Below are 24,778 nucleotides of genomic sequence, written 5' to 3'. Positions count from 1 at the left end.
CTCCTTGCTGCTGATTTTCCCGTGCATATTCTAAATTTACAGCATTTCGAGTTCTACGATCCAAGTTTGGACGTCGTTCGCACCGCGGCATTATTAGAATTACAATTCTGTGAATCAGTACCGGAAGAAAGAAAAAAATAGAAAAACAGATCTACCGACGGCTGTTGGATGACGCAATGATTATAACAGCTGATTTTTTATTTCTGTGTGTGGACAGCTCACAAATTTTCTTCCATAAGGATTACATATAAACTTTGAAGGACCGTAGGAAAGAGTCCTGAAGTCTGATCATAAATTTGATAGGCCATGAACCTGCTCCTGAACATAACAAACACAACTAAACAAAAATCATCAAATTCGGTGCACACATAAAAAAAGTTATTGAACGTCAAAATTTGAGGCTCGATTTTTATTTATATAGATTAACATATGGTATGGTAATTTCAATTAAAATTAAGAGATTGGAAGAAGAAGAAAATACATGTTAAAAGACGAACTTTTAAACCCTTAAAAACCACCCTATAGTGAGGTCCACGTTATAATGGCAGTGTACGATTGACAATACTGTTGATGTCCTTTTCTATCATACAACAAATCAGATAGCGCTATCTGTCTCTAGCTTTGCAATGTTGTCAGTTTGCCAGAATATTTTATTTTCACTTTTGACAGTGACTGTACAAAAGTAACTCAGCCGCCATTTTTTTTCTTCATTCTATCAAAATACTTTAGTACACAAGTCGTATAATTGATTTAAAATGTATTTTTGAAACAATGAAATAATTTTTAGACATTACCGTATGAGAAACAAAAATTAAAATACCTGAAATGACATTTTAAAAATTGATAACTAACCATCCTAGACTTCATCCACGCTTCAGTTAGCCAACACGTTTAGGTTAGACCTAGGCATACTTGTATCGGTATAGATAATATTGAAAGGTTATTTTAGAATTATTTCCATTGAAATTACTTATTTTAAAAAGGATTTCTATTTTTCTATCATTTTTAAAAGAAATTGGAATAGAATACCTACCAAATAACTTAATTTCTGTTGTTTTGAAATTCAGATTGGTGTATCACAGCTTTTTAAATTAGCCGCCATTTCAGGTTTGTATAAAAATAAAAATCTGATGTTAGTTATGGAAGTAAATTTTTGAATCAAATTATGAAAAATATATTTTCTTGATTAATTTGAAATTAAATTTATTATTTTATCAAGGAGATGATAATAAATTATTATTAGATCAAATTTAATGGGATGAATTGAGTAACAGCTGTGTACAATCAGTGGCAAAATGGAGATATTTGGCAACGTTTTTCTCCTATCTTTCTTCACTGCCATTATAACGTGGACCTCACTATAGAGTTCCAAAATATCGACAAGAGATTTCTTAGCGAGCACATAGGACATTAAGAAATAGCCCAGTCAATAGTTTTTTTCGATCCGAAAATTAAATAAAAGCTGAATCTTTTACCATCGATAGAACCCTCCCAGAGGGTCATTCTCCCAAAAGTCCCAAGAAATCCCCCTGGAGCTTTCCCCCTAGCCCCCCTAAAAGTTGAAAAATGCAGGTAATTACGGAAAATCAATTATCTCTGTGACCATCGATCGGAAAGAGTTATATTATATGTCATTCGATTCGTTACATTATGGACTACAATATCAGTTGTATTCATTACGCTGTGGAAGGGGAAACAGCCGACTCTGTTCGGCGCGGCTGACTCTCTTCACCATAGTAAACGGTGAAACAGTAAAATAGAAGGCTACTGCTTTCCAAGTTGCATCTTATTTACACTATGGCGCTCGAAAAATCAATTTTTGCCTATTGTTTGACATGCACTGAATCTATATTTACACTTTTCAATATTCTAAAAAATATAATTTTCTTGATTCAACCACCCAGTTGATAAAAATCAGGCTTTCATTGTCTGCTCACAGAATTTATTAATTTGAAGTGTGCCTTCTTAATACGAGTCAGAGGTATCACAATTTGATAATTCTAGTTTCAGATTTTGTTGTTTTCCTATAAAGTTTGATGATAAATTTTATGTATCCGACTTACTGTTTCCTTTATCATTATTTTATGAAGAATGAAGATTCAAATTTTTTTCATAACCTTTTTTGTATTTTCCTTGTTTGATTGATTACTCTTTATAATCCAAACACTTGATAATGGGATGAATATAATCAGATCGGGTGATCAAAGAAAAGAAAAGGGCAGGCCTACCTGTGATACTATATGATAACACTATACTCCTGATGAGTTGAAAGTTTTCAAGCTGAAAACACATTCATATTTGTTGCTCATTTGGCTTGGATATTAATTGTTATTAAATGTTACCAATATCATCACATATACTGAGAACAAATTATTCTGAAGCTTTCTATTCTCACTGAACATGAAGAGGCAATACCGAGCCAGAATTGGAGTTCCGTTCACAATCATAATTATCAGAGCTTTCAAATTGATGCTATGTAAATCAATGGATGTTATTCTCATCTCACAATTCCCTATTTATCCTTATCGTGATCTAGAATAAAGTAGTTAATGTCTATAATCACAAAAATGAATACAGTAGCCCACCTATAATGCATATTACAAATAACTAAATTTCCAGTATAATACTGCAACTTTTTCTAATAGGTACCAATTTCAAGGCTCTCAAAATTACTTTTTCTCATTCAAAGGCAGAAATTCCAATGATCATCATAATAGTAATTTAATGAAAATTGTTTGTATTGTAAATTGTTTTACGTAAGGCAATCAACTTATTTAGGATTATCATGCTTATGAATGAAAGCGAGACTGGTGATAAGAGATTAGTCAAACTGAAAGAAAAACATTATGTACAATGCATATTTCTGATCAACTCAAATCAAGAATGGTAGTATCAACCCAAATTAAATCAAGCAACTAAATTTCAAAGTAACTATCCATTGTTCAAATTGCACTGTGATTTACTTTCACTTCCAAATGGATTAAATTGTTCGACTCTTCAATGTAACAATTATTTTAAAAAAAACAATGGTATGTAAAAGTCATCCAGATAGCAATTAAATATGAATTTTCAGATTCAAATTCATAACGAGCTAATTCTTGAGAGAATAGTGATGAATTGCAAACAGTGCATGTTACATTGATACAAAGCGATACAATGAAAAACAAAATAAATTAATTTAATACTGGACTTATCACATTTATAAAGCTTATAAAATGTAAAACCAACATTTTCAATTTTCTCTACTGGAGTAAAGCATCAAAGGAAATAAAAAAGAGCCTATTATAATCACAAAATACTTGTACTAGATTCACTTGAACTAACTCACTTCAACCCTTCAACAATCACAATGAACTAGAATGCTGTAAAAACTATAATATTGATAATCAGATACATTTTTCAAATATAACTTCACCCAACTAAATATATAAATGCCAAGTCATAAGAAATCATGTTCAATAGATTTAATTTGAATGCTTCAACATATAAATAAAAATTGATGTATTCTTTTGGTGCCCAAACCAAAATCAATATCAATCAACATTAATCGACATCAAGAATAGCTTCTGCCAACCTTTTAATTCCAGTATGATTCTGCTTATGCTTTACTTCCATTTATAAAGTTCTCATTAAGACCCTTGTGTAATTAATAACACGATGAGTGGAGTTGAGAAATCAATGTGTTAACAAATAATAGAAGATGATGAATCATCTTTCAATTCATCTAATACGGTAGGATACTTGTACTTGGTTCCTGATTCTTTACGAAATTTCCATCTGCAATGGACCGTACGTACACCTGGTTTTCAGTATTAAATATTCAATTTTCTATCCTACTTGTTCAACTTGTGATTACGAGGGTAGAATGGGAAAAACTGTCATTTTTTCCTACTTTTTATGCATGTTTACTCTTTCTTAATTTGTATGTTTGCATGGCTTTCATCTTTAGAATCTACTGAATTTTCAGATTGAACTGTTGATATATGTAGATTCAACTAGTAAGAACAGAATCATAGAAAGTTTCAACTCAACAAGCCCAAAGTATAGTTTTTTGATGCTTTAGCCGTCATAAATATTTGCCTTAACTGTATAGGTATATATTAGGCCTATCAACCACGCTTGGAGTATATTAACTGTGGAAAACAGCAAACACTGCTATGATTTTTCAGGAAATTGCCACTGTTAACAATATTGTAATCTATGATTTATCTCAGTTTTTGACATTCATAACTTATGATAAATTATAACATAGATTTATGATCATACACATATAAATAAATATTTATCATATTAAAGCTTATTTCAGAAAGGGACCTGAGTCACTTTTAGTGATTTTTCAGGAACTGCAAAAAACTGTCTGGATAGAACAATCCAATTTTTTTCGACCTGATGATTTTTTTTTATGCCAACTACATCTGTACAAGTCTGTTAGTACCCATAATATCCTATTTTATGAGATAGTTCAAGTATAAAAATTATTTTTGTCCCTGTATTTCATGGACTTAGGTACCTTTCTGCAATAAAATTATCAACTCTCACTATGAGAAATTCAATTTCATTTTATTATTCATAACTTTGACACAAATACAGCGATATAAGAGCAGATAACTTCACATTTTTTGATATTCTATTGATTCTGCTCTGAAAAATTCATTATTTTTTGATAAAAAGGCTCATGTTCATGAGTGACATACTTCAAAGCTTTCTTGAGGTCTTCAATTTTTTCTTTTTTCAAAGGTATCATTTCTGAATTAGTATAAGCTAGTGCTTGAGGAAGTTGTATTGTATTCGGATCAACTTTAGAGACATTGAAATTACAATAGTAATAAGCAGTGTTAACACTTATAATAAGTGTTCTTGAATTAATTGCAAAATGCAGAATTAGGTATTCTAAGCTTAAATAATAATAATACCAGCTGTAGCGCTGTAGCAGACAAGATGCAGGTTCACCAACTAGCTACTTTATTGCAGAAAAGCACTTCAGTCACTGACTTTGGTCCCTTTCTGCAATAAACATAGTATGTGTCATATGATTTCTCTGTGATATAGACATTGAATCGGTTCTTTTCTGCACTAAACTATGTACTATGTACTATAAACTATCTACCTCCATAGTAACTGAATCCAGCATAAACTGAAAATTATTGATAAAAATTGACTCAGGTCCCTTTCTGAAATAGCTGTTCATATGTAATAGTATGGATATTTTACCGGTTGCAAAACAATATCTTTGTCTGTCATAAAATGCATGATTAAGCACATATATAACAACGAAATGATGAGTTAATTATCACATTTCATTCAAAATATAGACAGCAATATGATGAACGTATTGTAATAGTGGCATTATAATGATAATTAATTCACGGAAAGAAATATATTTCCTGAACCGGCAATGAAAGCTGAATTGCTGTAATCAACTTGGTTGAATCTCAAAAATTATAACATTTAGAGATTTAAAAATGGAAATTCAGTTCCAGCGCAAGTCAAGACAATAGACCAAATTATTTCGAGCGTCATAGTGCAGATAAGGTGCAACTTCGAAAGCAGTACTATACTGTATTACTGTTTACTATGGTGAACGAGAGTCAGCCAAGCCGAACCGCGTCGAGTGTTCCTCCTTAGACAGCGTCAAATCGAATCGCAAATACATAGAAATATACATCAATTGATTTGCCATGAAATTAACGACATTAATTAGTTGGCTCATTTTTCTTTAAAATTACTTACTTCGGAGTTAATCAAAGAAAACAAAAAAAAAATCAAATCGCAAATCCCCTAAATTTTTACACACACACACACACACACACACACACACACACACACACACACACACACACACACACACACATATATATATATATATATATATATATATATATATATATAATATATATATATATATATATATATAATTTTATCAATAAAATTGCTTACTTTATTGAAAAAATGAATAGATTTTATACTGTGGTCCGTAATGTAACGAATTGAATGACGTATAATAGAACTGTTTCTGATTAATGGTTACAGAGATAATTGATTTTCCGTGATTACTTGCATTTTTCATGTTTTAGGGGGCTGGGGGGGAAAGCTCCAGAGGGATTTCTTGGGACTTTTGGGAGAATGACCCTCTATGATGGTCTATCGATGGTGAGAAATTCAGCTTTTATTTAATTTTTGGATCAAAATTGCTTTTTTGGACCTTCATTGACTGGGCTAAAAGCTATATTCTAAATTTTGTTGTGCCAATCATTATAATTGAAACATGTTGTGAGAAATAAAATAAAGTTGAAAAAATGTACTTTGATTTCATAATAGTTTTCAATATAAAAAATAGTTTGTTTATCAAATTCTACCATCAGGTTAACGTGCATACAAATGTTATCAAACTGAGTTGATCCGATTTCAAATATATTATTCCAGCTAAGAACTGAGTTAGTAACTAAATAATTAATTTTGTAGCGGAAGAATAGAGTTATATGAATATTTTATTAAAATTTATACCTGTAAGCCTTCCATTGAAGCCTGAAGAGCAATGATTGGATCAATTTCAGTGACAATGACTCTTGCTCCAAATCCTCTCAAAGATTGAACACAGCCTTTACCAACATCTCCATAGCCAGCTACCACGCAAACCTTGCCAGCAAGCATTATGTTCATCGCTTGTTTCAAACCATCCACCAGAGACTCTCTGCATCCATAAAGATTGTCGAATTTACTCTGAAACAGATATCCTTACAATCAAATATCATAGTATTTGAAACATGAGAAAACTTTTCGCATACAAATGTAACTTAATTTATTGGAAAACTCATAATACTATTATTCAATTGCATCAAAATTTAGTAGAATGGCACAACTACTTCAAAAAAGCTAAATTGAAAATAGATTTGACTTAGTGATCATAAAACACTGTTAAAATCAAAATATAACAATGTCAGTGTTACGATCCTAAGCATGGAAGAACATTTTCAAATTATAATTCGAAAATGATTCTGTTTCAGACAAAATCTGAAACGTACATTCATGTGAATTCAGATTATTTCTTACATACAATAAAGAAGTCCTAAATAATAGGCAAACAAGAATAGATAATAGAAGAATGGATAATTTGCATAGATACGAGTAATGCCATTAGATATAATCGTAAACCTTCAAACACGTGCTTATTCTTTATTCATAAAGAAACAGGAAACTTTCTTTTTTTTGGTCGGAGATAACTATGACTGTATTTTTAAAAACTACTTCAAAAATACATGAAAAACGCTTCAATTTGAACAAATTTATTATTCTATGGAAGTTTTATTATAACTTGTAGAAAAATGTAGTATTTAACTTTGCTGGACTCAAGAAATAGCTATTCAATAAACAAATAGCTCAATAAGCTCTCACCTTTGTAACAGAATCATTAACATTGATGGCTGGGATCTTCAACTTCTTCTCTTTGAACATTTTGTGAAGATTATGAACTCCAGTAGTTGTTTCTTCTGAAAGCCCCTTGATGCCATCCAAATACTGAGGATATTTCTCATGAACCATGTTGGTTAGATCTCCTCCATCGTCCAGTATCATATTAAGAGGCTGAAAAATAATTAAGTTGATCAAGGAAATGACTTCAGAGTAGATTTGTATGGAAAAAGGGAATAAATTATATTTAATCAGACTGAGAGAAAAGAAGAAAATACATTGAAATGGTATTCTTCAGCTGCAAAGTAATGAATCAATTATGAGATAGCAAACGATTTTGTATTTTCTTCATTAATGTTCCACAATATTCTATTATGATGACCTTTCAATTATTCATTTTAAAGGGCTTTCTTAGCCTGAATAAATTCGTCATCATTGACAAGCCATTTTAAAATACCAGTAATGAGTTAACTCAACATGTTCATGATTGACTAGTAGATCCTATTAGCCGATTCAAACGTCTTTTTTCTCAAAATAGCTCCCCCTCCCACCTCGCCAATCCCAGTAGCTTTTCCTCCCCAAACACCCTTCCCAAAATAGATTTCTAAAAATAGATTTTCCAAAATAGATTTCCCCTTCCTCCACCCCAGTGGCGATGAGGGGAAGAAGAAGAAGAAGAAAAATTTCCCTCTCCCAGAAAAAAATTCCTTGAGAAATTCCCTCTACTGCTGACAGATCAAACTGAATCATCTTACTGTCGGATTTAAGTGAATTGAAAATCATCTTACTGCCAGATTTAAGTGAATCATCTTACTATACTATACTGTCACATTTAAGTGAATCATCTTACTATACTATACTGCCAGATTTAAGTGAATCAAAAATCTCATCTTACTGCCAGATTAAAGTGAATCATCCCTATGTCTCTCTAACTGTCAGATTGAAGTGAATTGAATATAATCCATTCCCTTTATGCTTTTAGTAGATAATCTCACTCTAAATCTATTGCCCATAGCTTGCTTCCACCCGACAGTAAATCCAACATGTACTTGGCAACCAACTCCAAATTCATATAGAATTTTTGCTGTACAAGCCACAGGCGTTATGTTTTAAAGTGTTACCCCAACCATAACCAATGTATGAGCCAGATTTTTTAACTAATGTATGTATTAGAATGAGCCAGCATATCCAATTATACATACATTAGTTATAGATCAGACCTATATCACTGTGGGGATTTTACCATTCTCTCAGGAATACACAACCAGCAGTAACGTTCAAATCCCATCTTTTGCTTGTAAAACTCTTTATGTTATGTATGTTCTGCAAATTTGAATATTCTTTCAGGAGAATAATAGTGAATTCAAAATCACCTTCTGAATCAATATAATATAGATCAAATCATCATCACCAAATCTTACATTCTTAACATAGAACCAATCAAAATGAAAAACATTGTATAATGCTTTAATGGGGTATATTTCTAGAGAAAGCTTGTTAAAGGATGACATATATAAATGTGCCATTGCATTCACCTTGCTGCCGGTTTGAGTGATTAATCACAAGTGACACTCCTTGTCAACTTCTATAAATAATAATTCTCTCTCTCCCCTTCATCTGCATGTGTCAGAATCTTGCTTCTTCTTCACCACACATGTTGAAAAATCTGTTACAATTAGATTAATGTTTTGTGCACTAGACAACAGTCTCCCACATCGAAGAAACCATTGAGCATATCTAAAAATGAAATGACACATGTTGTAGTTTTGTAGCATGCCACCTGCATAGTAAAAACCATTAAAGATTGAAGCATGCGTGAAAAGTTTATGGTTTTAGAACATCAGCATAGATCGATAATCCCATTTTTTCAGTAATAAGATCACCAACCTGATCCAATTCATATGAAAACTGACTTTTGCATAATTCCATACAATTTGGTACTCTATTCTATCTACAAATAAAGTAAGATAATTGATAAATGTAGCTGAACATTGTAATCTTGTCACTTTGGTTGCTTCAGTATTTTTAATTGAAGTTTATTTCATCAGGAGCTTTCACTGTAGCTTGTAATCCATCTTCCTTAATAAATGCTTGCATTTCTCCCATTGTGTCACTTTTTGAAAGATATGTTTCAGAAAACATAGAAAGCATTGTTTTTATATGGTTTTTTGAAAAAAAAATTGTTCTATTCCCTTCATAAGATTAGATTTTATTGTATTAACCATTTTGGATAATCTATTTTCAAACTGGTATTTTTTTATGACAATCTCATTGTTAATTTTAATACTTCGTACTAAGGTGGAACAGGATAGCTTTAGTAAAAAACGACATAGTTCATTCTTTGGAAAGGCAGTAAAAAACACAGACCTCAATCGTTTATTCAACTCACACAAAACAGCTGTTGTCATTGCCAACATAGGAAAAACAGTGTATTTAAATTTGAACGTATGATATAGAATAATAGTTCAATAATATTGACTCATTATTATTTTCTAACACCTTCCCTCGTTCAAAGTTAAATATATCCATCCAATTACTCTGGCCTCTGGCGGTCTTCTTACGATCTCCCAGGTATCTTGCATCTGCATTCGCGATTTGATCTTCTCAATGTAGGTTCTTCTTCAGCCAATTGTGGTTGTAAGGCATCTTCGTTTTCCTCTTCTGCTTCAACTTCTTGCAGTTGTGAGGCATCTTCATTTTTTTCTTCTGCTTCAATCAAGTGTAGTTGTAGTTCATCTTCATTTTCTTCTTCTTGTACATTAGGTTCATCAATAGTTTCTTCCTTCCCTTGCTTTGGATTTTCTTCATGGAAGCAATCAAGCTGGTCTTCTTTGGTTTCATCTTCATCAGATTTTCTCTCTTGATTTTCAAATTGACTTGAATTCATTGATTCTCCATAGGGAAAAACATTCTCAATAAATTTTACATCTCTGCTGATGATAATTTTATTTTTGCTTGCATCCCATAGACGATAGCCTCTTGTACCTTCTGGATATCCAACAAGGATTGCTTCTTTTGCTCTTGGATCCAATTTGTCTCCTTTTTGTGTATGGTACCATGCCTGGCAACCAAATACATGAATGTGGTTGTAGTCGCTTATCAGAAGTTCTTCACCAGTCCACTTCTTCATAGGAATTTCAAAATTTATTGATGCTGATGGGCAAAAATTCCTGATGTAGCAGGCAGTAACTAAAGCTTCAGCCCAAAAACTCTTTGGTAGTCCAGATTGATCAAGCATACAACGTACAGTGCTCATCAACGTTTGGTTACATCTCTCTGCCAATCCATTTTGTTGTGGAACATATGGAACTGACAATTGGTGTGAAATTCCATTCTTCTCAAGGTGATTCTTCAGTGTTTGATTAGTAAATTCTCCACCATTGTCTGTTTGAAATTCTTTTATTTTTCGACCTTGCATCAATTCATATTTCTTCTGGTATTTTGAAAATTCATTGGTCACATCACTTTTGTGTTTAATTGGTACTGCTACTACGAAGTTTGAGAAATTGTCTATGAAGGTTACAAAATATCTGCATCCACTTAACGACTTGGGCATTGGTCCAGCCACATCTGAATGAATTCGGTGGAGTACTTCTTTTGTTTTGTTTCCTTCATTTACAACAATTTTTTTCTTCATGAATTTTCCACGAATGCAAGTCTCACAGGTTTCATTATTCTTACCTAACATGTCTTTAATTGGTTCAATTTTCTCAATAGCTTCTTTGTGAAGATGACCTAAACGATCATGCCATAAATTTGCAGATACACGGAAAGCATTTATGCTGTCATGGTTGTTTGCTTCTTTTCTTATCTCCTCTATAGATGCACTACCCCTGGTTGTAACATAGTACAGAAAACCAACTCTATGACCATGGAAAACATCTTCATTGACATCTATAACTTTTGCAAAACCATTCTTTTGTATGATAGTCATTCCTTTGTCATCTAAACGTCCTTCAGAAATTAGGTTATCTTGTAGATCAGGAACATAGAGAACATCACTTAATTTTATGTCATAACCATTCATCAGACATGTGAATAAGAATGGATCCTTTGCCTTCTATACAAATATTTTTTCCATTTCCAACAGTCACTGAGCCAAGTTCTGATGAAAAATTGATGAATAAGTCCTTCCGTGGAGTCATGTGATCTGATGCTGTTGAATCGAATATCCAAATACCATCATTTTCATGTTTTTGTTTCCTTTGTGTGCACAAAGCCTTATATCCTCTGGAAACTACAGACACAGCACTCTTCTTCTCTTCTGTTGAATGTTGAACTTTTGTAGGAGTTGACACTGATAATGATGTGCAATTCTTTGCAATGTGGCTTTCTTTTCCACAACTGAAGCAGATGAAACGTTTCTGTGGATAGTTCTTCACTTGTTTCTTGGATTTGAAGTTCTCACTATTCAAATTTTTCTTATTTTGGAAAAATACAGGAGGTGATTTGTTGAACCCTTTCTTCACTTTCAGTGCCCAAGCTTCATTCCCCTGCCTTCATCATTCTTCATTCGTTTCTCTTCAAGGAGTAATTGTGATCTGACAAATTTTGATGTTAAGTTGCCATCATTGATTCTGTAAACACTTCTAATAAATTCAGAATATGTATCCCGTGGAAGACCCATCAAATAAAATGCTGCTATAGCTCTGTCTGGCAAAGAAAGTCCACATTTCTTAATTTTCTTATTGTAGTTCTGAATTTTACTCATATACTGCATCATAGACATCTCATCAGTTTTTTCAATATTGACCATTTCTTTTAGAAAAATAACTTCCTGGAAAATGTCATATGTTGTGCATACTTCTTCGAGAGCTTCCCACATATCCTTTGCAGATTTGAGATGGACAATATCGTCCAGGAACGAGTCTTCAACATGCTCTATGATGATAGCTCTTGCTTGTTGATTTATTCTTGTTCTTCGTTTTATTTCACTCTGGGGAAAAGCTGTTTCATCTTCAATCTCACATTCTACATAGTTCTTATCAATATGTACATATGGGCCAAAACCTTCTATTGCATCCCAAACACCTTTTCTCAATAGGTGAGCTTCTAGCCTAACTGCCCATATTTCATAATTCTCGGTATTGAGGTACGGTATACTTACGCGAGTCTTCTCTTCTGCCATTGTAATTGTGGATTGCACACTTCTTATTGCTTTCACACAATTTACTAATGTTCATAAAACAAAACTTCTTCAAGCATAAAATTATTTCACATAACCATTTACACGTAGCCGTTCTTCAGTTTTTAGGTCAACTCACTTACCATCTAATCCAGTCATTTTTAGTCTTGAAAACTTCAGTACACTTTATAGAAAACTTCATCCAAAGCTAAATTAAACATTTTTAAGTCTCATAGTCTGTTAATTTTAATACTTTGTACTACTGTAGAACAGGATAGCTTTAGTAAAAAACGACATAGTTCATTCTTTGGAAAGGCAGTAAAAACACAGACCTCGATCGTTTATTTAACACACACAAAACAGCTGTTGTCATTGCCAACATAGGAAAAACAATGTATTTAAATTTGAACGTATAATATAAAATAATAGTTCAATAATATTGACTTATTATTATTTTCTAACACTCGTTTAATTTTTGTAGAGTTAAATCCGAATATTGCTTATCAATTGATAATGAGTGTGTCTCATTTATTTTAGTGAAAATTTCTGTACTAAGCTGTTTCAATCTGCTATTTAGATAATTTCTATCTAATACTTCACAAATTTTTAATTTTGTCTGAAATAACTTTTAATTTCTCATCCAAATAATTTTTGTCGACTTTATTATCGTTAATTGTGTTCAACTGTGATTGTGATGTGAATATCTCTGTTGTTGATTTGAGATTGTGTAGAGAATTCTCCAAATTAATAGATTTCTCTATAACCACCTTATCGACATTGTCAGATAATTGTTGTAATGTACTAAAGATGTGTTCCTTTTCAAACACGTTCAGTCCAATATTCTCAACTATTTTAGATATATTGAGAATCGAAATACAAACGCAGAGATTCACTGATACCCTGTTGATTAATTGTTTGGGTTTTTTTCTCACTGAAACTCGCAAGATCTGGTTCTTTCTATACAATCTCTTTCTTTGGTGAGAGTACCTCGGTTTTATGTCCGAATCACTGCACAGACATCACTAAACTAAACAATAATATTATTTTAGCTTCTTGCAATTCTTCTATAATTGATGCAATCTCAACATCATGACTCGTTTGACCAGCAAGTTTTGACAAATTTAGTAAATTAAGTCTGTCAACCAATTCATCATAGTTATCATAATATTGATAAATTCTATTGCTAGAAGTATTTTTTGCAAATTTCAATAAGCCTGATCCCTTCTTTTTACCTAATTTTCTTTTAGAAAATAATTGTTGGGTCAAGAGTGACTTGATTGAGTTATTGTGTTTAACAGATCCTCTATGATCCAAATGAACATTTGTAAGCATTAAAATGCACTTGTACTTTTCCAAATACTTATAATTATGAATACTATCGTTTGGTCTTTGAGTGATCAACAGTTCTAATAATCCATGTGTTAGTTGAAAGTTGTGTGAATCGATTCTAATAAAATTATTATCAAAAATAACATTATAGTCACCCATATAATATATATCCTTTGCAGAATCATAGGAAATTCCATAACTAATCGAATAATTCAATTTTTCTGTATGAAACGTTCTCAGATAGTGATCTACTATGTCATTTTTCTTCCTAGAACGATTTATCCGTATGAAACGCTCTCAGGTAGTGATCTAGTATGTCATTTTTCTTCCTAGAACGATTTAAACTATTGTTAGGTGAAAATCAAGTTGAATAAAAATCGAGGACTGATTCATTAAAACATCTGCTGTAGTTTTGTTTGATAGAGAGCTTTTATCATTGTCATGCTCTTCTTCTTCTGCTTCATCATCTTCTTCTTCTTTAACATCCATACTTTCTTGTTCTTCCTTTTCCTCTTGTTTTGGTATAAAACTCTGATCAGGCTGGTAAGTAGATTTAGTTTTCCCATTTCAACTAGAGGTGTGATAATCGGTTTAAAAAGTTTATCTCTGTATTCGTCAGATTGCTTTTCAAAATTCACAATGCTTTTATGTTTGTCTCTAATAATCTTTCTCAATGTCTTAATCTTATCGATTAGAGCTATGCTCTTAGTACACACTTTTTTTCTTCTTTGAGAAATAAACTTTCTTTCACTGTCACTCACACTCTACTGAATGAAAATAAAGCTATCCAAGCCCTCTCTATACTTGCCCTTATTAACCAGACATTTGGTCATAATGGTTAAAAATACTGTGTGTATTAGAATTCCACACTTTAGAACACATCTCACTGAAATCTTTGAAGGACATGTCCTCACCCACATAATCTCTGTGTATTAATTTGAGACTCAATAAATCTGATTTAAAAATTACAATCATATTTGCATTGTCCCTTGTGTAATGCTTTTGTGTAGCACCATAACTTTGAATTAAATACGCTGTATCGATATTGCAATGACAACCCATAGTAAAATAATCCCTTATTTGGGGTATGTGATTAAGTTGTAAATCATCAAATATAACTAAAGAATATTGTGGTGTTTTGTTTGGGTGTGCGATGCTATCAATGTTGTCATTCATATGAAATTCGATATCTTTCATGTTTGAAAAACTTTTCTTAGAAATAAGTACTGGTCTTGATATTGGCTTTTAAAAATTTTTTAAATAGATTTATTGAGTCTCAAATTAATACACAGAGATTATGTGGGTGAGGACATGTCCTTCAAAGATTTCATTGAGATATGTTCTAAAGTGTGAAATTCTAACACACATGTTTTAACCATTATGACCAAAATAGATCTAAAACATTAAGACAAATGGTATCAAACGTTCAAATTTGCCACTGCTGTGGGTGAAGCAATACGATTGATATATCATTGATCACAATCGATTATGATCATTGAGCCAAGCAAGCATCAATATGGTCCAAGGTGGCAACATTGTACGAGTTTATACTGGCTGCAGAGCTAGCAAACAACTCAATGTCCTACATTGTAGCAGAGTCTATGTAACAATGTTGCAATCTTACTTCACAAGCTAACAATTACTTTGGACTGCCGCCTTCTCACGGACTTTTAAGATTCTAACCTGAAATTTTCAGTGCAAATCCATAGTTTACAGTTCCGGGTTTGAGACTTACTAAGAATTGTTATGAATATTATTCTTAGAGGTGAAAATTTGTAATTCTGCTTTTGTGAAACGCTTGTTATCAACTGTTCTCCAAAACCATGGTTGGCAACAAGACTTGTAACCTTCTGTAGCTTTGTAAAACAGGCTCCAGGTTTTTTCAAAATCTCTCAGATTTTGCAGCTTTCAAGCTGTGGATTTCAAAATCAGAATGATAGTTTATAAACAAGTTCTTTAGCCCAAGGAGCTCAGTAGTTACATTCAGTAGGCTTCAAAGGTGTTTACAGCTTCCATAAATTTTCAGGATATTTCAAAGTCTAAAATTGATGTTTTACTGCAGTTGTTGCTAAATTTTTGTTGTGAAACCTTTACACATTTTGACAGAATGTTATATTTGCCTACATGAATCCAACACATATTGACGTTGAAAGAGATGTAACATACTCATTGCTAACAGAATAGATATTCAACATTGTTCAACATATCATAGATACTTAATGATCGAATGTTCTGTTTGAATAAGCAAGCTTATTAGACAATTAGCTAGCTATTTGAGCTTTCAAAAAGCGATCAGGGCTATCATTTGATTGAATTTAGTCACCAAGAAAATGGTGCAAGTAACAGATCTCACCTTTCCATCAGGGAAAACGAGTGTCTGCTCAATGCACCAGATGAACTCCTCATCGGTCTCCCCCTTCCAAGCATAGACGGGGATGCCTCGCTCAGCAATCGCTGCCGCTGCCTGGTCTTGGGTACTGAAGATATTGCAACTAGACCATTGCACCTGCAAATCAAAATGCCAATGTCAACACTTGATTATTTATAGCTTCGCTTTGCATATTAATACAGGTTGCAGCAAAACTGAATCAATTAAAAAATATTTCTTATTCTTTTCTACTCAAGAATACAATTACCCTTTTTTGTTTTCATCATAAAATCTCCAAAACTACTTTGGTTAAAAAGCGAACACTGATTGAGAAGATTTTGAAGTTATTCTTCACTCTTTGCAGCATAGTAATCGAGATATTAGCAATATCTAAGCAGATACTGTTTTGGAGATGAGTTATGGATGGTAGTCGATCAACATAGATGGTAGTCGTTCCTGAACGAAGTGGAAAACAGTAGAATTATTAAAAATGTATTGTGGGAGAATATCAAGAACAAAGAAGATATTAGAGTTAAAACGACCGTGAATGTTAGAGGAGGTGGCCTCATGATTTTTCTGAATTCGGAAGAGGACAAGAAGAAAATAATTGAAAATGATGCATTGAAGACTAGAAATATGAAAAATTTGAAAATAGTTGAACCACAGAATAGGAAGCCACGTTTAATAATTTACGATGTTCCTAGTGATTTCAGCAAAGAGGAACTAGCCGAGAGCATTTTCAACAAAAACTTTGCTAGCTCTGAACTAGGAAAAGAAGCATTTTTAAACAGATGTAAGCCTCTCTACAAGGTTGGACCAAAGAACAAGAAAATAGTTCATTGAATCATTGAATGTGAGCCCGAGATAAGAATTCTAATAAATAGGAAACGAGTCTTTGTCGACATGACTACTTGCAGGTTAAATGACTTTATTTCGGTTCAACGGTGCTTCAAGTGTCAGTGCTTTGGTCACGTTTCAAAGTATTGCAAAAAAGAAAGTGAAGTCTGTGGTCACTGTGCTGAAGATCATAGTCTAAAATATTGTCCAAATACCGCCAAGGAAGCAATATGTAGCAATTGTAAGAAGAACAAAAAGCCATCAAATCATAAAGTTCACGATCCACAATGTCCTAGCCACCAGAAATCATTGCAGCAATTGATTGAAAAGACTAATTATGGGATTGTTTAAAAATAGATATTGTTCTCAAAAAATAATAAATCAGGCTGGAAATATTGTGATGGATATTAATGAAATTTTAGGTAATTTGAATGATAGGCTACATATAGAGTTCAACAAAGATCAAAAAGTAGGACATCGCTCATCTTTAATTTTGGAGGTTACACTGACCTGAATATTTTCCTTTGCCAGCGTAAAAAATGAAAAAGTAAATATTTCCAAGGGCATTGCTACCGTAGTAAATAGGAAATGTATGAGCATTGATTACTTCAATAGTCTATTATATTTAACTACTATAATAACTCAATAATAAATACTATATTTTCACAAACAAAGCAAATTGATGTGTCGGTGAAATTCGACGAGACATTGAAAATACTCAATTTGTTTTTATTGACAGATAAATTCAAATTCAATTTTTTTTATTAAAAAAAAAACAAAACAAGTATTACAATCACTCCAATAATCACCCATATGGACCTCTAGGGTCTGTATTTGGGTCGATGTTACAGTAGGTAGCCAATCATAAAGTAATACAATAATAGAAATGTTACTATAGCAAAAATAAAAAAGAAGAGAATACATCGAATCTTACCTAATAAGAAAACAGCTTGTTATAAATCAATGTAGTTGAATTTATTGATTTATAATAATAATGATAATAATAACTCAGTACCAATGATTATAAGAACCATCCACATATTATATAATTTTATCTTCAAACAAAATTAGTAAATTAAAATTCAATAATTCACACACACACACACACACACACACACACACACACACACCACACACACACACACAACACACACACACACACACACACACACACAACACACACACACACACACACACACACACACACACACACCACACACACACACACACACACACACACAAGCGCACGAGGATGAGGATAACAGAAGAGAAGGAGAAATGTGTGTACACTTTCACTGAACAAACCGAGGAGAAATGTGTTTACACTTTCACTGCACAAAGCGGGGAGAAATGGTGTGTACACTTCAAACCCACATTCCGGGGAGGAATTGTGTGTTTAGTTTAACTTACAAAGCGGGGACAAAACCGGTTCTTAACACAAGTTCTGGCTGCATCACTTATTTCGATATTTACTATTCTATTTGATCATAGAATACAATATCGTATGGGTCTTCGAAAGGCAGTTACATGCACGTTGATTTTTGTACGATTGCTTTTTGCCATCTTTATGAATTTGAATAAGTGCAACTTGTCAAACATCATCTGTTTGATCTAATAGAATTTTATAAGGACGGTAAAAAATCGATGTGTATGTAACTGGCTTTTACTAAACAGGCTTCACGAATTACAATACGATAATAGGATAGTTGATACAATACATGGTTTTAATTCAGATTCATTCATTGATAGAAATAAAAGGAGATTCCAGTGTCGATAGCATCGAAGTCGCCAGGCTGGTCTGGATCATTTATGAATTTCTCAGTATGCAGTATCCACTCAGCAGCTCTTATACAAACACAAACATTAGTTTCGTTTTACTTGGAATAGTAAGACATTATTTCATTATGTCCATTATTACAATAGATCAATTCAGATCCAGTTAGCTGTTAGAGTAATATAATGTAATTACATTCTATACTCACTGTTCAGATCAGCACAATGTTTATAGCCTACTGTATGCAGTGAGTATAGAATGTTACATTCTATACTCACTGACTGCATATTTATACTGTGTAATAGATTTTATTGATTGTTGCAAAGATTTTAAGTCAATGATTCAACAGGAAATCCATGGTAATATTCAACGATTTCAACCTAATGAATTAGATTGTTGTATGACAAAATTGAAATCCCGACAACATAAATAATTCAGTGAAGTTAACTGTACAAGGTTACTTTTTCTCGTATTTTATTGAGTGATAATGGGAGATGATTTCTGATTCCATATTTGGATTCAACCTTTTGAAGTTTGAAACTTTCAAAGCTGGAATTTTTTTTTTAAACTAGAACTTTTAGGGCCGGTTTCCGAGCTCAGGATTTAGCTAAGTCCCAGACTCTAAACATCAATAGTCAGAAAATTGGCTTTCCAAAAGGTCAGCTTTTATAATAGAAGTCTTAGTTTTTATTTTCTCATTTCTATAATTGGGAACGTTTTTCCTTGACGGAATTAGACATTCCTGAATAATTCAAAATAGCTGAAACTTTACACTATTTTCTCTTTATTTTATTTTGTGTTCAATTTTCTAGTTTTTCGAGATTTAATTCAAACGTGACTATGACAATGACTGCGACTACGCCCCGTCTTGGAAAACCAATTTCTGACTCCAGCTGTTTAAAGTCTTGGACTCAGCTAAATCCCGAGCTCGGAAACCGGCCCCTAATGTTTTAAAATGTTCATGTTTGAACTTTTCAAGAGTGTTTAAAAGCTTCTAAAAACCTTTACCTGTGAGGCAGAAGTATTATTATCTTAGTAGGTACATTTTTACTAAACATAACTTTATGATAATGTAAAAGCTATATTAGAAACTGCTGTAACTCCCTTGTTTTTGGGTATTTTCGAAAATGGGACTTACGCTTTAAAAAATTTGGGGTCACTGAATCCAAATCCGAATACTTTGAGAAAAGTAATGAGTCATACTCTGAGCAAACGCGTCTGAAATTTGAGATCCCCTTGTGAAAGCCTTCGAGCTGCGAAATATGAAATGATCTGAAATATGATCTTCAGGAGACGGGATTCTGCCGTGTGAAACTAGCCTAAGAAAAACACGACGGCCTTGTTCACTCCCCCCACCATGACTTCTCAGTAGCTTGACCCTAACATTTACATGATCCTAGAAAGTAGTCTACACCTATGTTCACAGAATAATTCAGAATAATGTATCCTATTTGAAAGAGTGGATGCATGCAAAAAAAACAACTTTCAAAGATCCATGTTCATCAAGCCTTCTGTTAACTGCAAGAGATATTCTGTATCTTTGTGAGTATCTTTGGGAGGCTCCTTTTCCTTTTATATTATCTTTGAAATGCAACATTTTGAAAAACTTCGTATATATGTCAACGTGCAATTTAAAAAGGAACATACCTGTTAAATTTCATGGAAATATATTGCCGTATATCGCTGTGAATGCGCAACATAAAAACATAAAGAGAAATGCACAGCCGTCGACATGAATCTTAGACCTCACTTCGCTCGGTCAATTATATACAGTGATGTCGGAGTAATGAGGGATTCCTTCTCTTTTCATATTATCCTTAAAATGCAAAATTTGAAAAAAACCTTGTGTATTAATACATCGACGCGCAGTTGAAAAAGGAATATTTCTGCCAAATCTCATAGAATTCTATCAACGCGTTACATACATACATACATACAGACAGACAGACAGACAAAAGAAAATCCGAGTTAAAACATAGACCTCACTACAATAACTAAATTATTATGATGTAAAACTTTTGTGGGCTATTATTAATTATGCTAGGCTATTTTTGAGACTTGAATGCCAAGCTGAAGATTTTATTACTTTAGATTACATCAAACACTCAATGGAATTATCGAATGTGCATCCATTCACTAAGAGATTGGAAGTGAGCAAAAAATCTAACAAAATAAAAAATAGCAAAGGATAACATAATATTAAACGAACATGACTAATTACAATAAAATATTTTGATGCGAAACTGTTGTAAATATTATTCACATAAAAATTAAAAATAATTTTACATCTGCATAGATTCTGTGAAACTGTGACCGCTCTCTTCTCTCTAGCCACTTACTTTTAACTTTAGCTTTTATCTTCTCCATTACCCTCTCCCACGTTGCTTCCCACCCCCTCCTGGAATTTGCTGCTTGCCAGTTGTCCGCTGTTATCGGCAATTTAATATCAAACTCACTTAATATCCGTCTCCATTCAGAATACCAACCACACTTTTATCTTAGACAATGCCTTGCGATCAATGTTCGATATCGGTCGCCAGGTATCTCAAAAGAATTCAATACATATTTTATATGAACGCTCAAAGTATACAACCACAAATTTCCTTTCCTGTCACTAAGTATACTATATAATTTGGCGTATTACACGGTAGTCCAAATATTTTCTTGACAAACAACCTCAGAAATTTTTCTAGTTCTTCTCTCTCCGCATATCCCAATACCTGTGCTGCATATGTTACAACTGCTTTACTTATCGAATCAAAAATTCCTCATTTCATTGACAGAGGTGCTTCATCATTCAAAATGAGTCTTCGCCATACACTATTAATCCCAAATCTGGCAGCTGTTATCTTACATTTAAAATGTGCAGTTAGGGCAAGTCTTGATGAAAAAACAACTCGCAGGTATCTGTACTCATTCACTGTTTCAATAACTTCATTTCCATAGTACCACTTCTCTCTTTGTCCCAATCGTCCTCCTCTTCTGAAAACTACAATCTTGGATTTAGCCATGTTCACTGTGAGATTCCACCTTATGCAATATCCCTTTAACTTATTTATCATTGACTGCAGATGTCGAGGATTCTCAGACAACATACCACGTCATCAGAATATAACAGCGAATTTATCAGCCTCTGCCAACATAATATACCTCCACCAATAACATCACTCAAATCATTCAAAAATAGTGTGAATAGCAACGGGGAGAATACGCATCCCTGTTTTAATCCATTTCTGGTTTCAAAGTATTCTGTTAAGTTACCCTCCACGCCATGCCATACAGGAGACTTCGTATTTCTATATAGACTCCTCAACATCGCAATAAATTTAGTCGACAATCCCAATTCACTCAGTTTAAAAAATAAAGCCTCTCTGTTCACACTATTGTAGCCCAAAAAGAAACAGTACAACTTCTTTGTAGGTCTATTCAACGTTTTCATTACTATATTGAATAGAACAAAAATATTATCAGTAGCCGAATAAACTCTCCGAAAGCCACACTGATTCTCTTTAATAATCTTTTCTCTTTCCTCCCACAACTGCAACCTTCTCAGTAAAATAAATGAAAATACTTTAGCGACAGCATTTATAAAAGATATGGCTCTATAATTATTCTCTTCATTAGTATCACCTTTTTTATGCAATGGAAATATAATTGAACGTGGAAACCCTGTTGGTATCTGTCCACCTCTGACGATGGCATTGGAAAAAGTCAAAATAATCTCTCTGTAATTTTTTGATGCATTCTTGTAAAACTCAGCAGGAACTCTGTTATCACCTGGAGCCTTATTGTTGCGCATTGTCTTGAAGGCACTTTCCAATTCATTCATATCTATGTCTTTGTCAAGAGTTTGATCTTCAACATTCCTCGCCGCATAATATGTGACTACCCCGCAAACTGATCCAAACACTCGTCTGAAGTGTTCACCCAATCCTCAGCACTCACAGTTCCCGAAATCTTGAACTCTCTACACTTGAATTTCTTTATCAGAGCCCACAAATCACTGGAATCCTTGACTCTTCTGAATTGTTCTTTTATATCGCTGTAATACGCTTGCCTTTTACTCTTAAATAGCAGTTTGTATTCCTTTACTACCTTCATATAATTTTCTCTCACCTGCTCCGAATTTGATTTTCTAAACACATTCAATAGGCTGAACACTCGCTTTCTCATAACCGCACACTCTTTGTCGAACCACTTTTCTCTCCATCCTTCTCTCTTTCTATCAGGTTGGGGCACATAATTTGCAGCTCTATATACAAGATTATTTAATACTTCATAAGTCTCTTCACTACTCTCGGGAAGACCATTTATTTCTCTACAAGCATTGGTGAGTTTAGATATATATTCATTCTTCCTCGCTTCCTTCCATTTCAACTTCGGTAAGAGTGCTAAAATTGTGCTCTCTCTTTCTAGAGTATCAACCGTGATTAGCGTAGCTTCAATTGGGAAATGATCAGATAAAAATTCTGGCACAATAGAAAATTTTCCAACTATTTGCGCTAATTCGACAGCCATGCAACATAGATCTATTACGGAAGCCCCTCTGCCTATAAAAGTAAAGTCTCCCCACCTATCTCCACTTATCCTTCTATTCATAATGATGAATTAAAAACCTCACAGAACTCCAATATTTTCTTACCTTCATATTAATCACCTCATCCTTTGACTCTTGCTTATTACTCAGTGCATTTCCAATTCTATTACATCTGTTAATTCCGACATGTCCTGTCCATTTCCTATTCTACCGTTAAAATCTCCAATTAAAATCATATTATTTCTATTATGCTCTTGCACTATCATAAACTCCCATAATGTATTGAATTCTCTCTCCCATTCCATGTCTCCTCCACCACTCAGGTAAATTGGAACTATATAATATTCATCCCGTTGTCCTGCATTCATGTGAATAACTTTCCTCTCAAGCACATCGATTACCTTACAAAAACTCTCTATTCTTTTACTAATTTCTATTAACTTTCCTCCCTTTGCTCTACCTCAGTTTGATTCTCCAACTGCGAATTCCCAGTATAAATTGTAATCTGGAAAACAGTTTTCAAAATACAATTGCTTTCCTCTTTCAACAAACGTCTCCAATAGTACAAAAACATCATAATTACAAATAAAATTATATACTTGAACAATCTTACCACTTAATCCAGCCACATTGTACGCTACTATACTCAACTGTCCCTTCTCACACGGACTGACGGCGTTATCTCAGCGGTTGCGGTCTTCGTCCTCGCCGCCTCGCTCCTCCTCATCACACATGCTCCCGCTCACGGCCCGCATCACACTCTCATCGAACATGCTCCCGATCTTCTGCAGCCCATCCTCTCCCTCCGAGACCAGTCCATTCTCCTCATCCAGCGTGAAAACCCGACTATTCACGATTAAACGATCCACTTCAACCGATACTCTCCTCTCACTCCCGGAACTTGTTTCTTCAACTCGCCAAGCACCCGGAAAAGCTTTGATCGTCGTTTTCTTGTGTCGAAAGCAAAGTCTTTATGAATCACAAACTGTGTACCCTTCAGCTTCCTACTGTTTCTCGTGATGAAATGGATGTCCTGATCGTCCGGAAAATGCGCAATGATTGGCCCGTTATCTATTTTCTTGCCCAATGCATGTGCTCGATTAACCCAGGTACCTGCTCGTGCCCCCAAATGACTCACACAAAAGTCTTTGACAGTTCTCACGTAATCCACTGTTGCACATTCATATTTCAGCCCGCGAAAAATTATATTGTTCCTTCTCGATCTATTTTCAAAATTTTCCATCTTCCTGATTATGAGATTATTCTGAATTTTTTGAGCAACAATTTGATTTCTTAACTGTTAATTCTCGACAGAGAGTTTATTCACTTTTTCAATTAGACCATTTAAATCCACCTTTGTAGCTAGCAGCGCGAGTTTCTCATCCATAGCCTTACTAAACC

At 33.5% G+C, this 24,778-nt stretch overlaps 1 protein-coding gene across 2 annotated transcripts in view; it reads right to left on the bottom strand.

Moving 5' to 3' along the window:
- Positions 1-24,778, bottom strand: part of LOC111045728 (adenosylhomocysteinase) — an 86,325-nt gene that overhangs the window by 11,876 nt on the left and 49,671 nt on the right. Inside the window, exons 1-3 of one of the 2 annotated variants that reach the window (XM_039423817.1) lie at positions 16,215-16,414; positions 7,393-7,581; positions 6,505-6,720 (exon numbers count right to left, since the gene is read on the bottom strand). In XM_039423817.1, the coding sequence (XP_039279751.1) occupies positions 6,505-6,720; positions 7,393-7,572 (396 nt within the window). In that variant the 5' untranslated portion in view covers positions 7,573-7,581; positions 16,215-16,414. Of the gene's footprint in view, positions 1-6,504; positions 6,721-7,392; positions 7,582-16,214; positions 16,415-24,778 lie in introns of those variants that run through there. The other variant, XM_022331179.2, reaches the window with a different exon arrangement.

The sequence above is a fragment of the Nilaparvata lugens genome, chromosome 3 (assembly GCF_014356525.2).
Source record: "Nilaparvata lugens isolate BPH chromosome 3, ASM1435652v1, whole genome shotgun sequence".
NCBI lineage: Eukaryota > Metazoa > Arthropoda > Insecta > Hemiptera > Delphacidae > Nilaparvata > Nilaparvata lugens.
The sequence above is the reverse complement of the archived record's forward strand: the minus strand, read 5'-3'. Positions and strand labels throughout refer to the sequence as shown.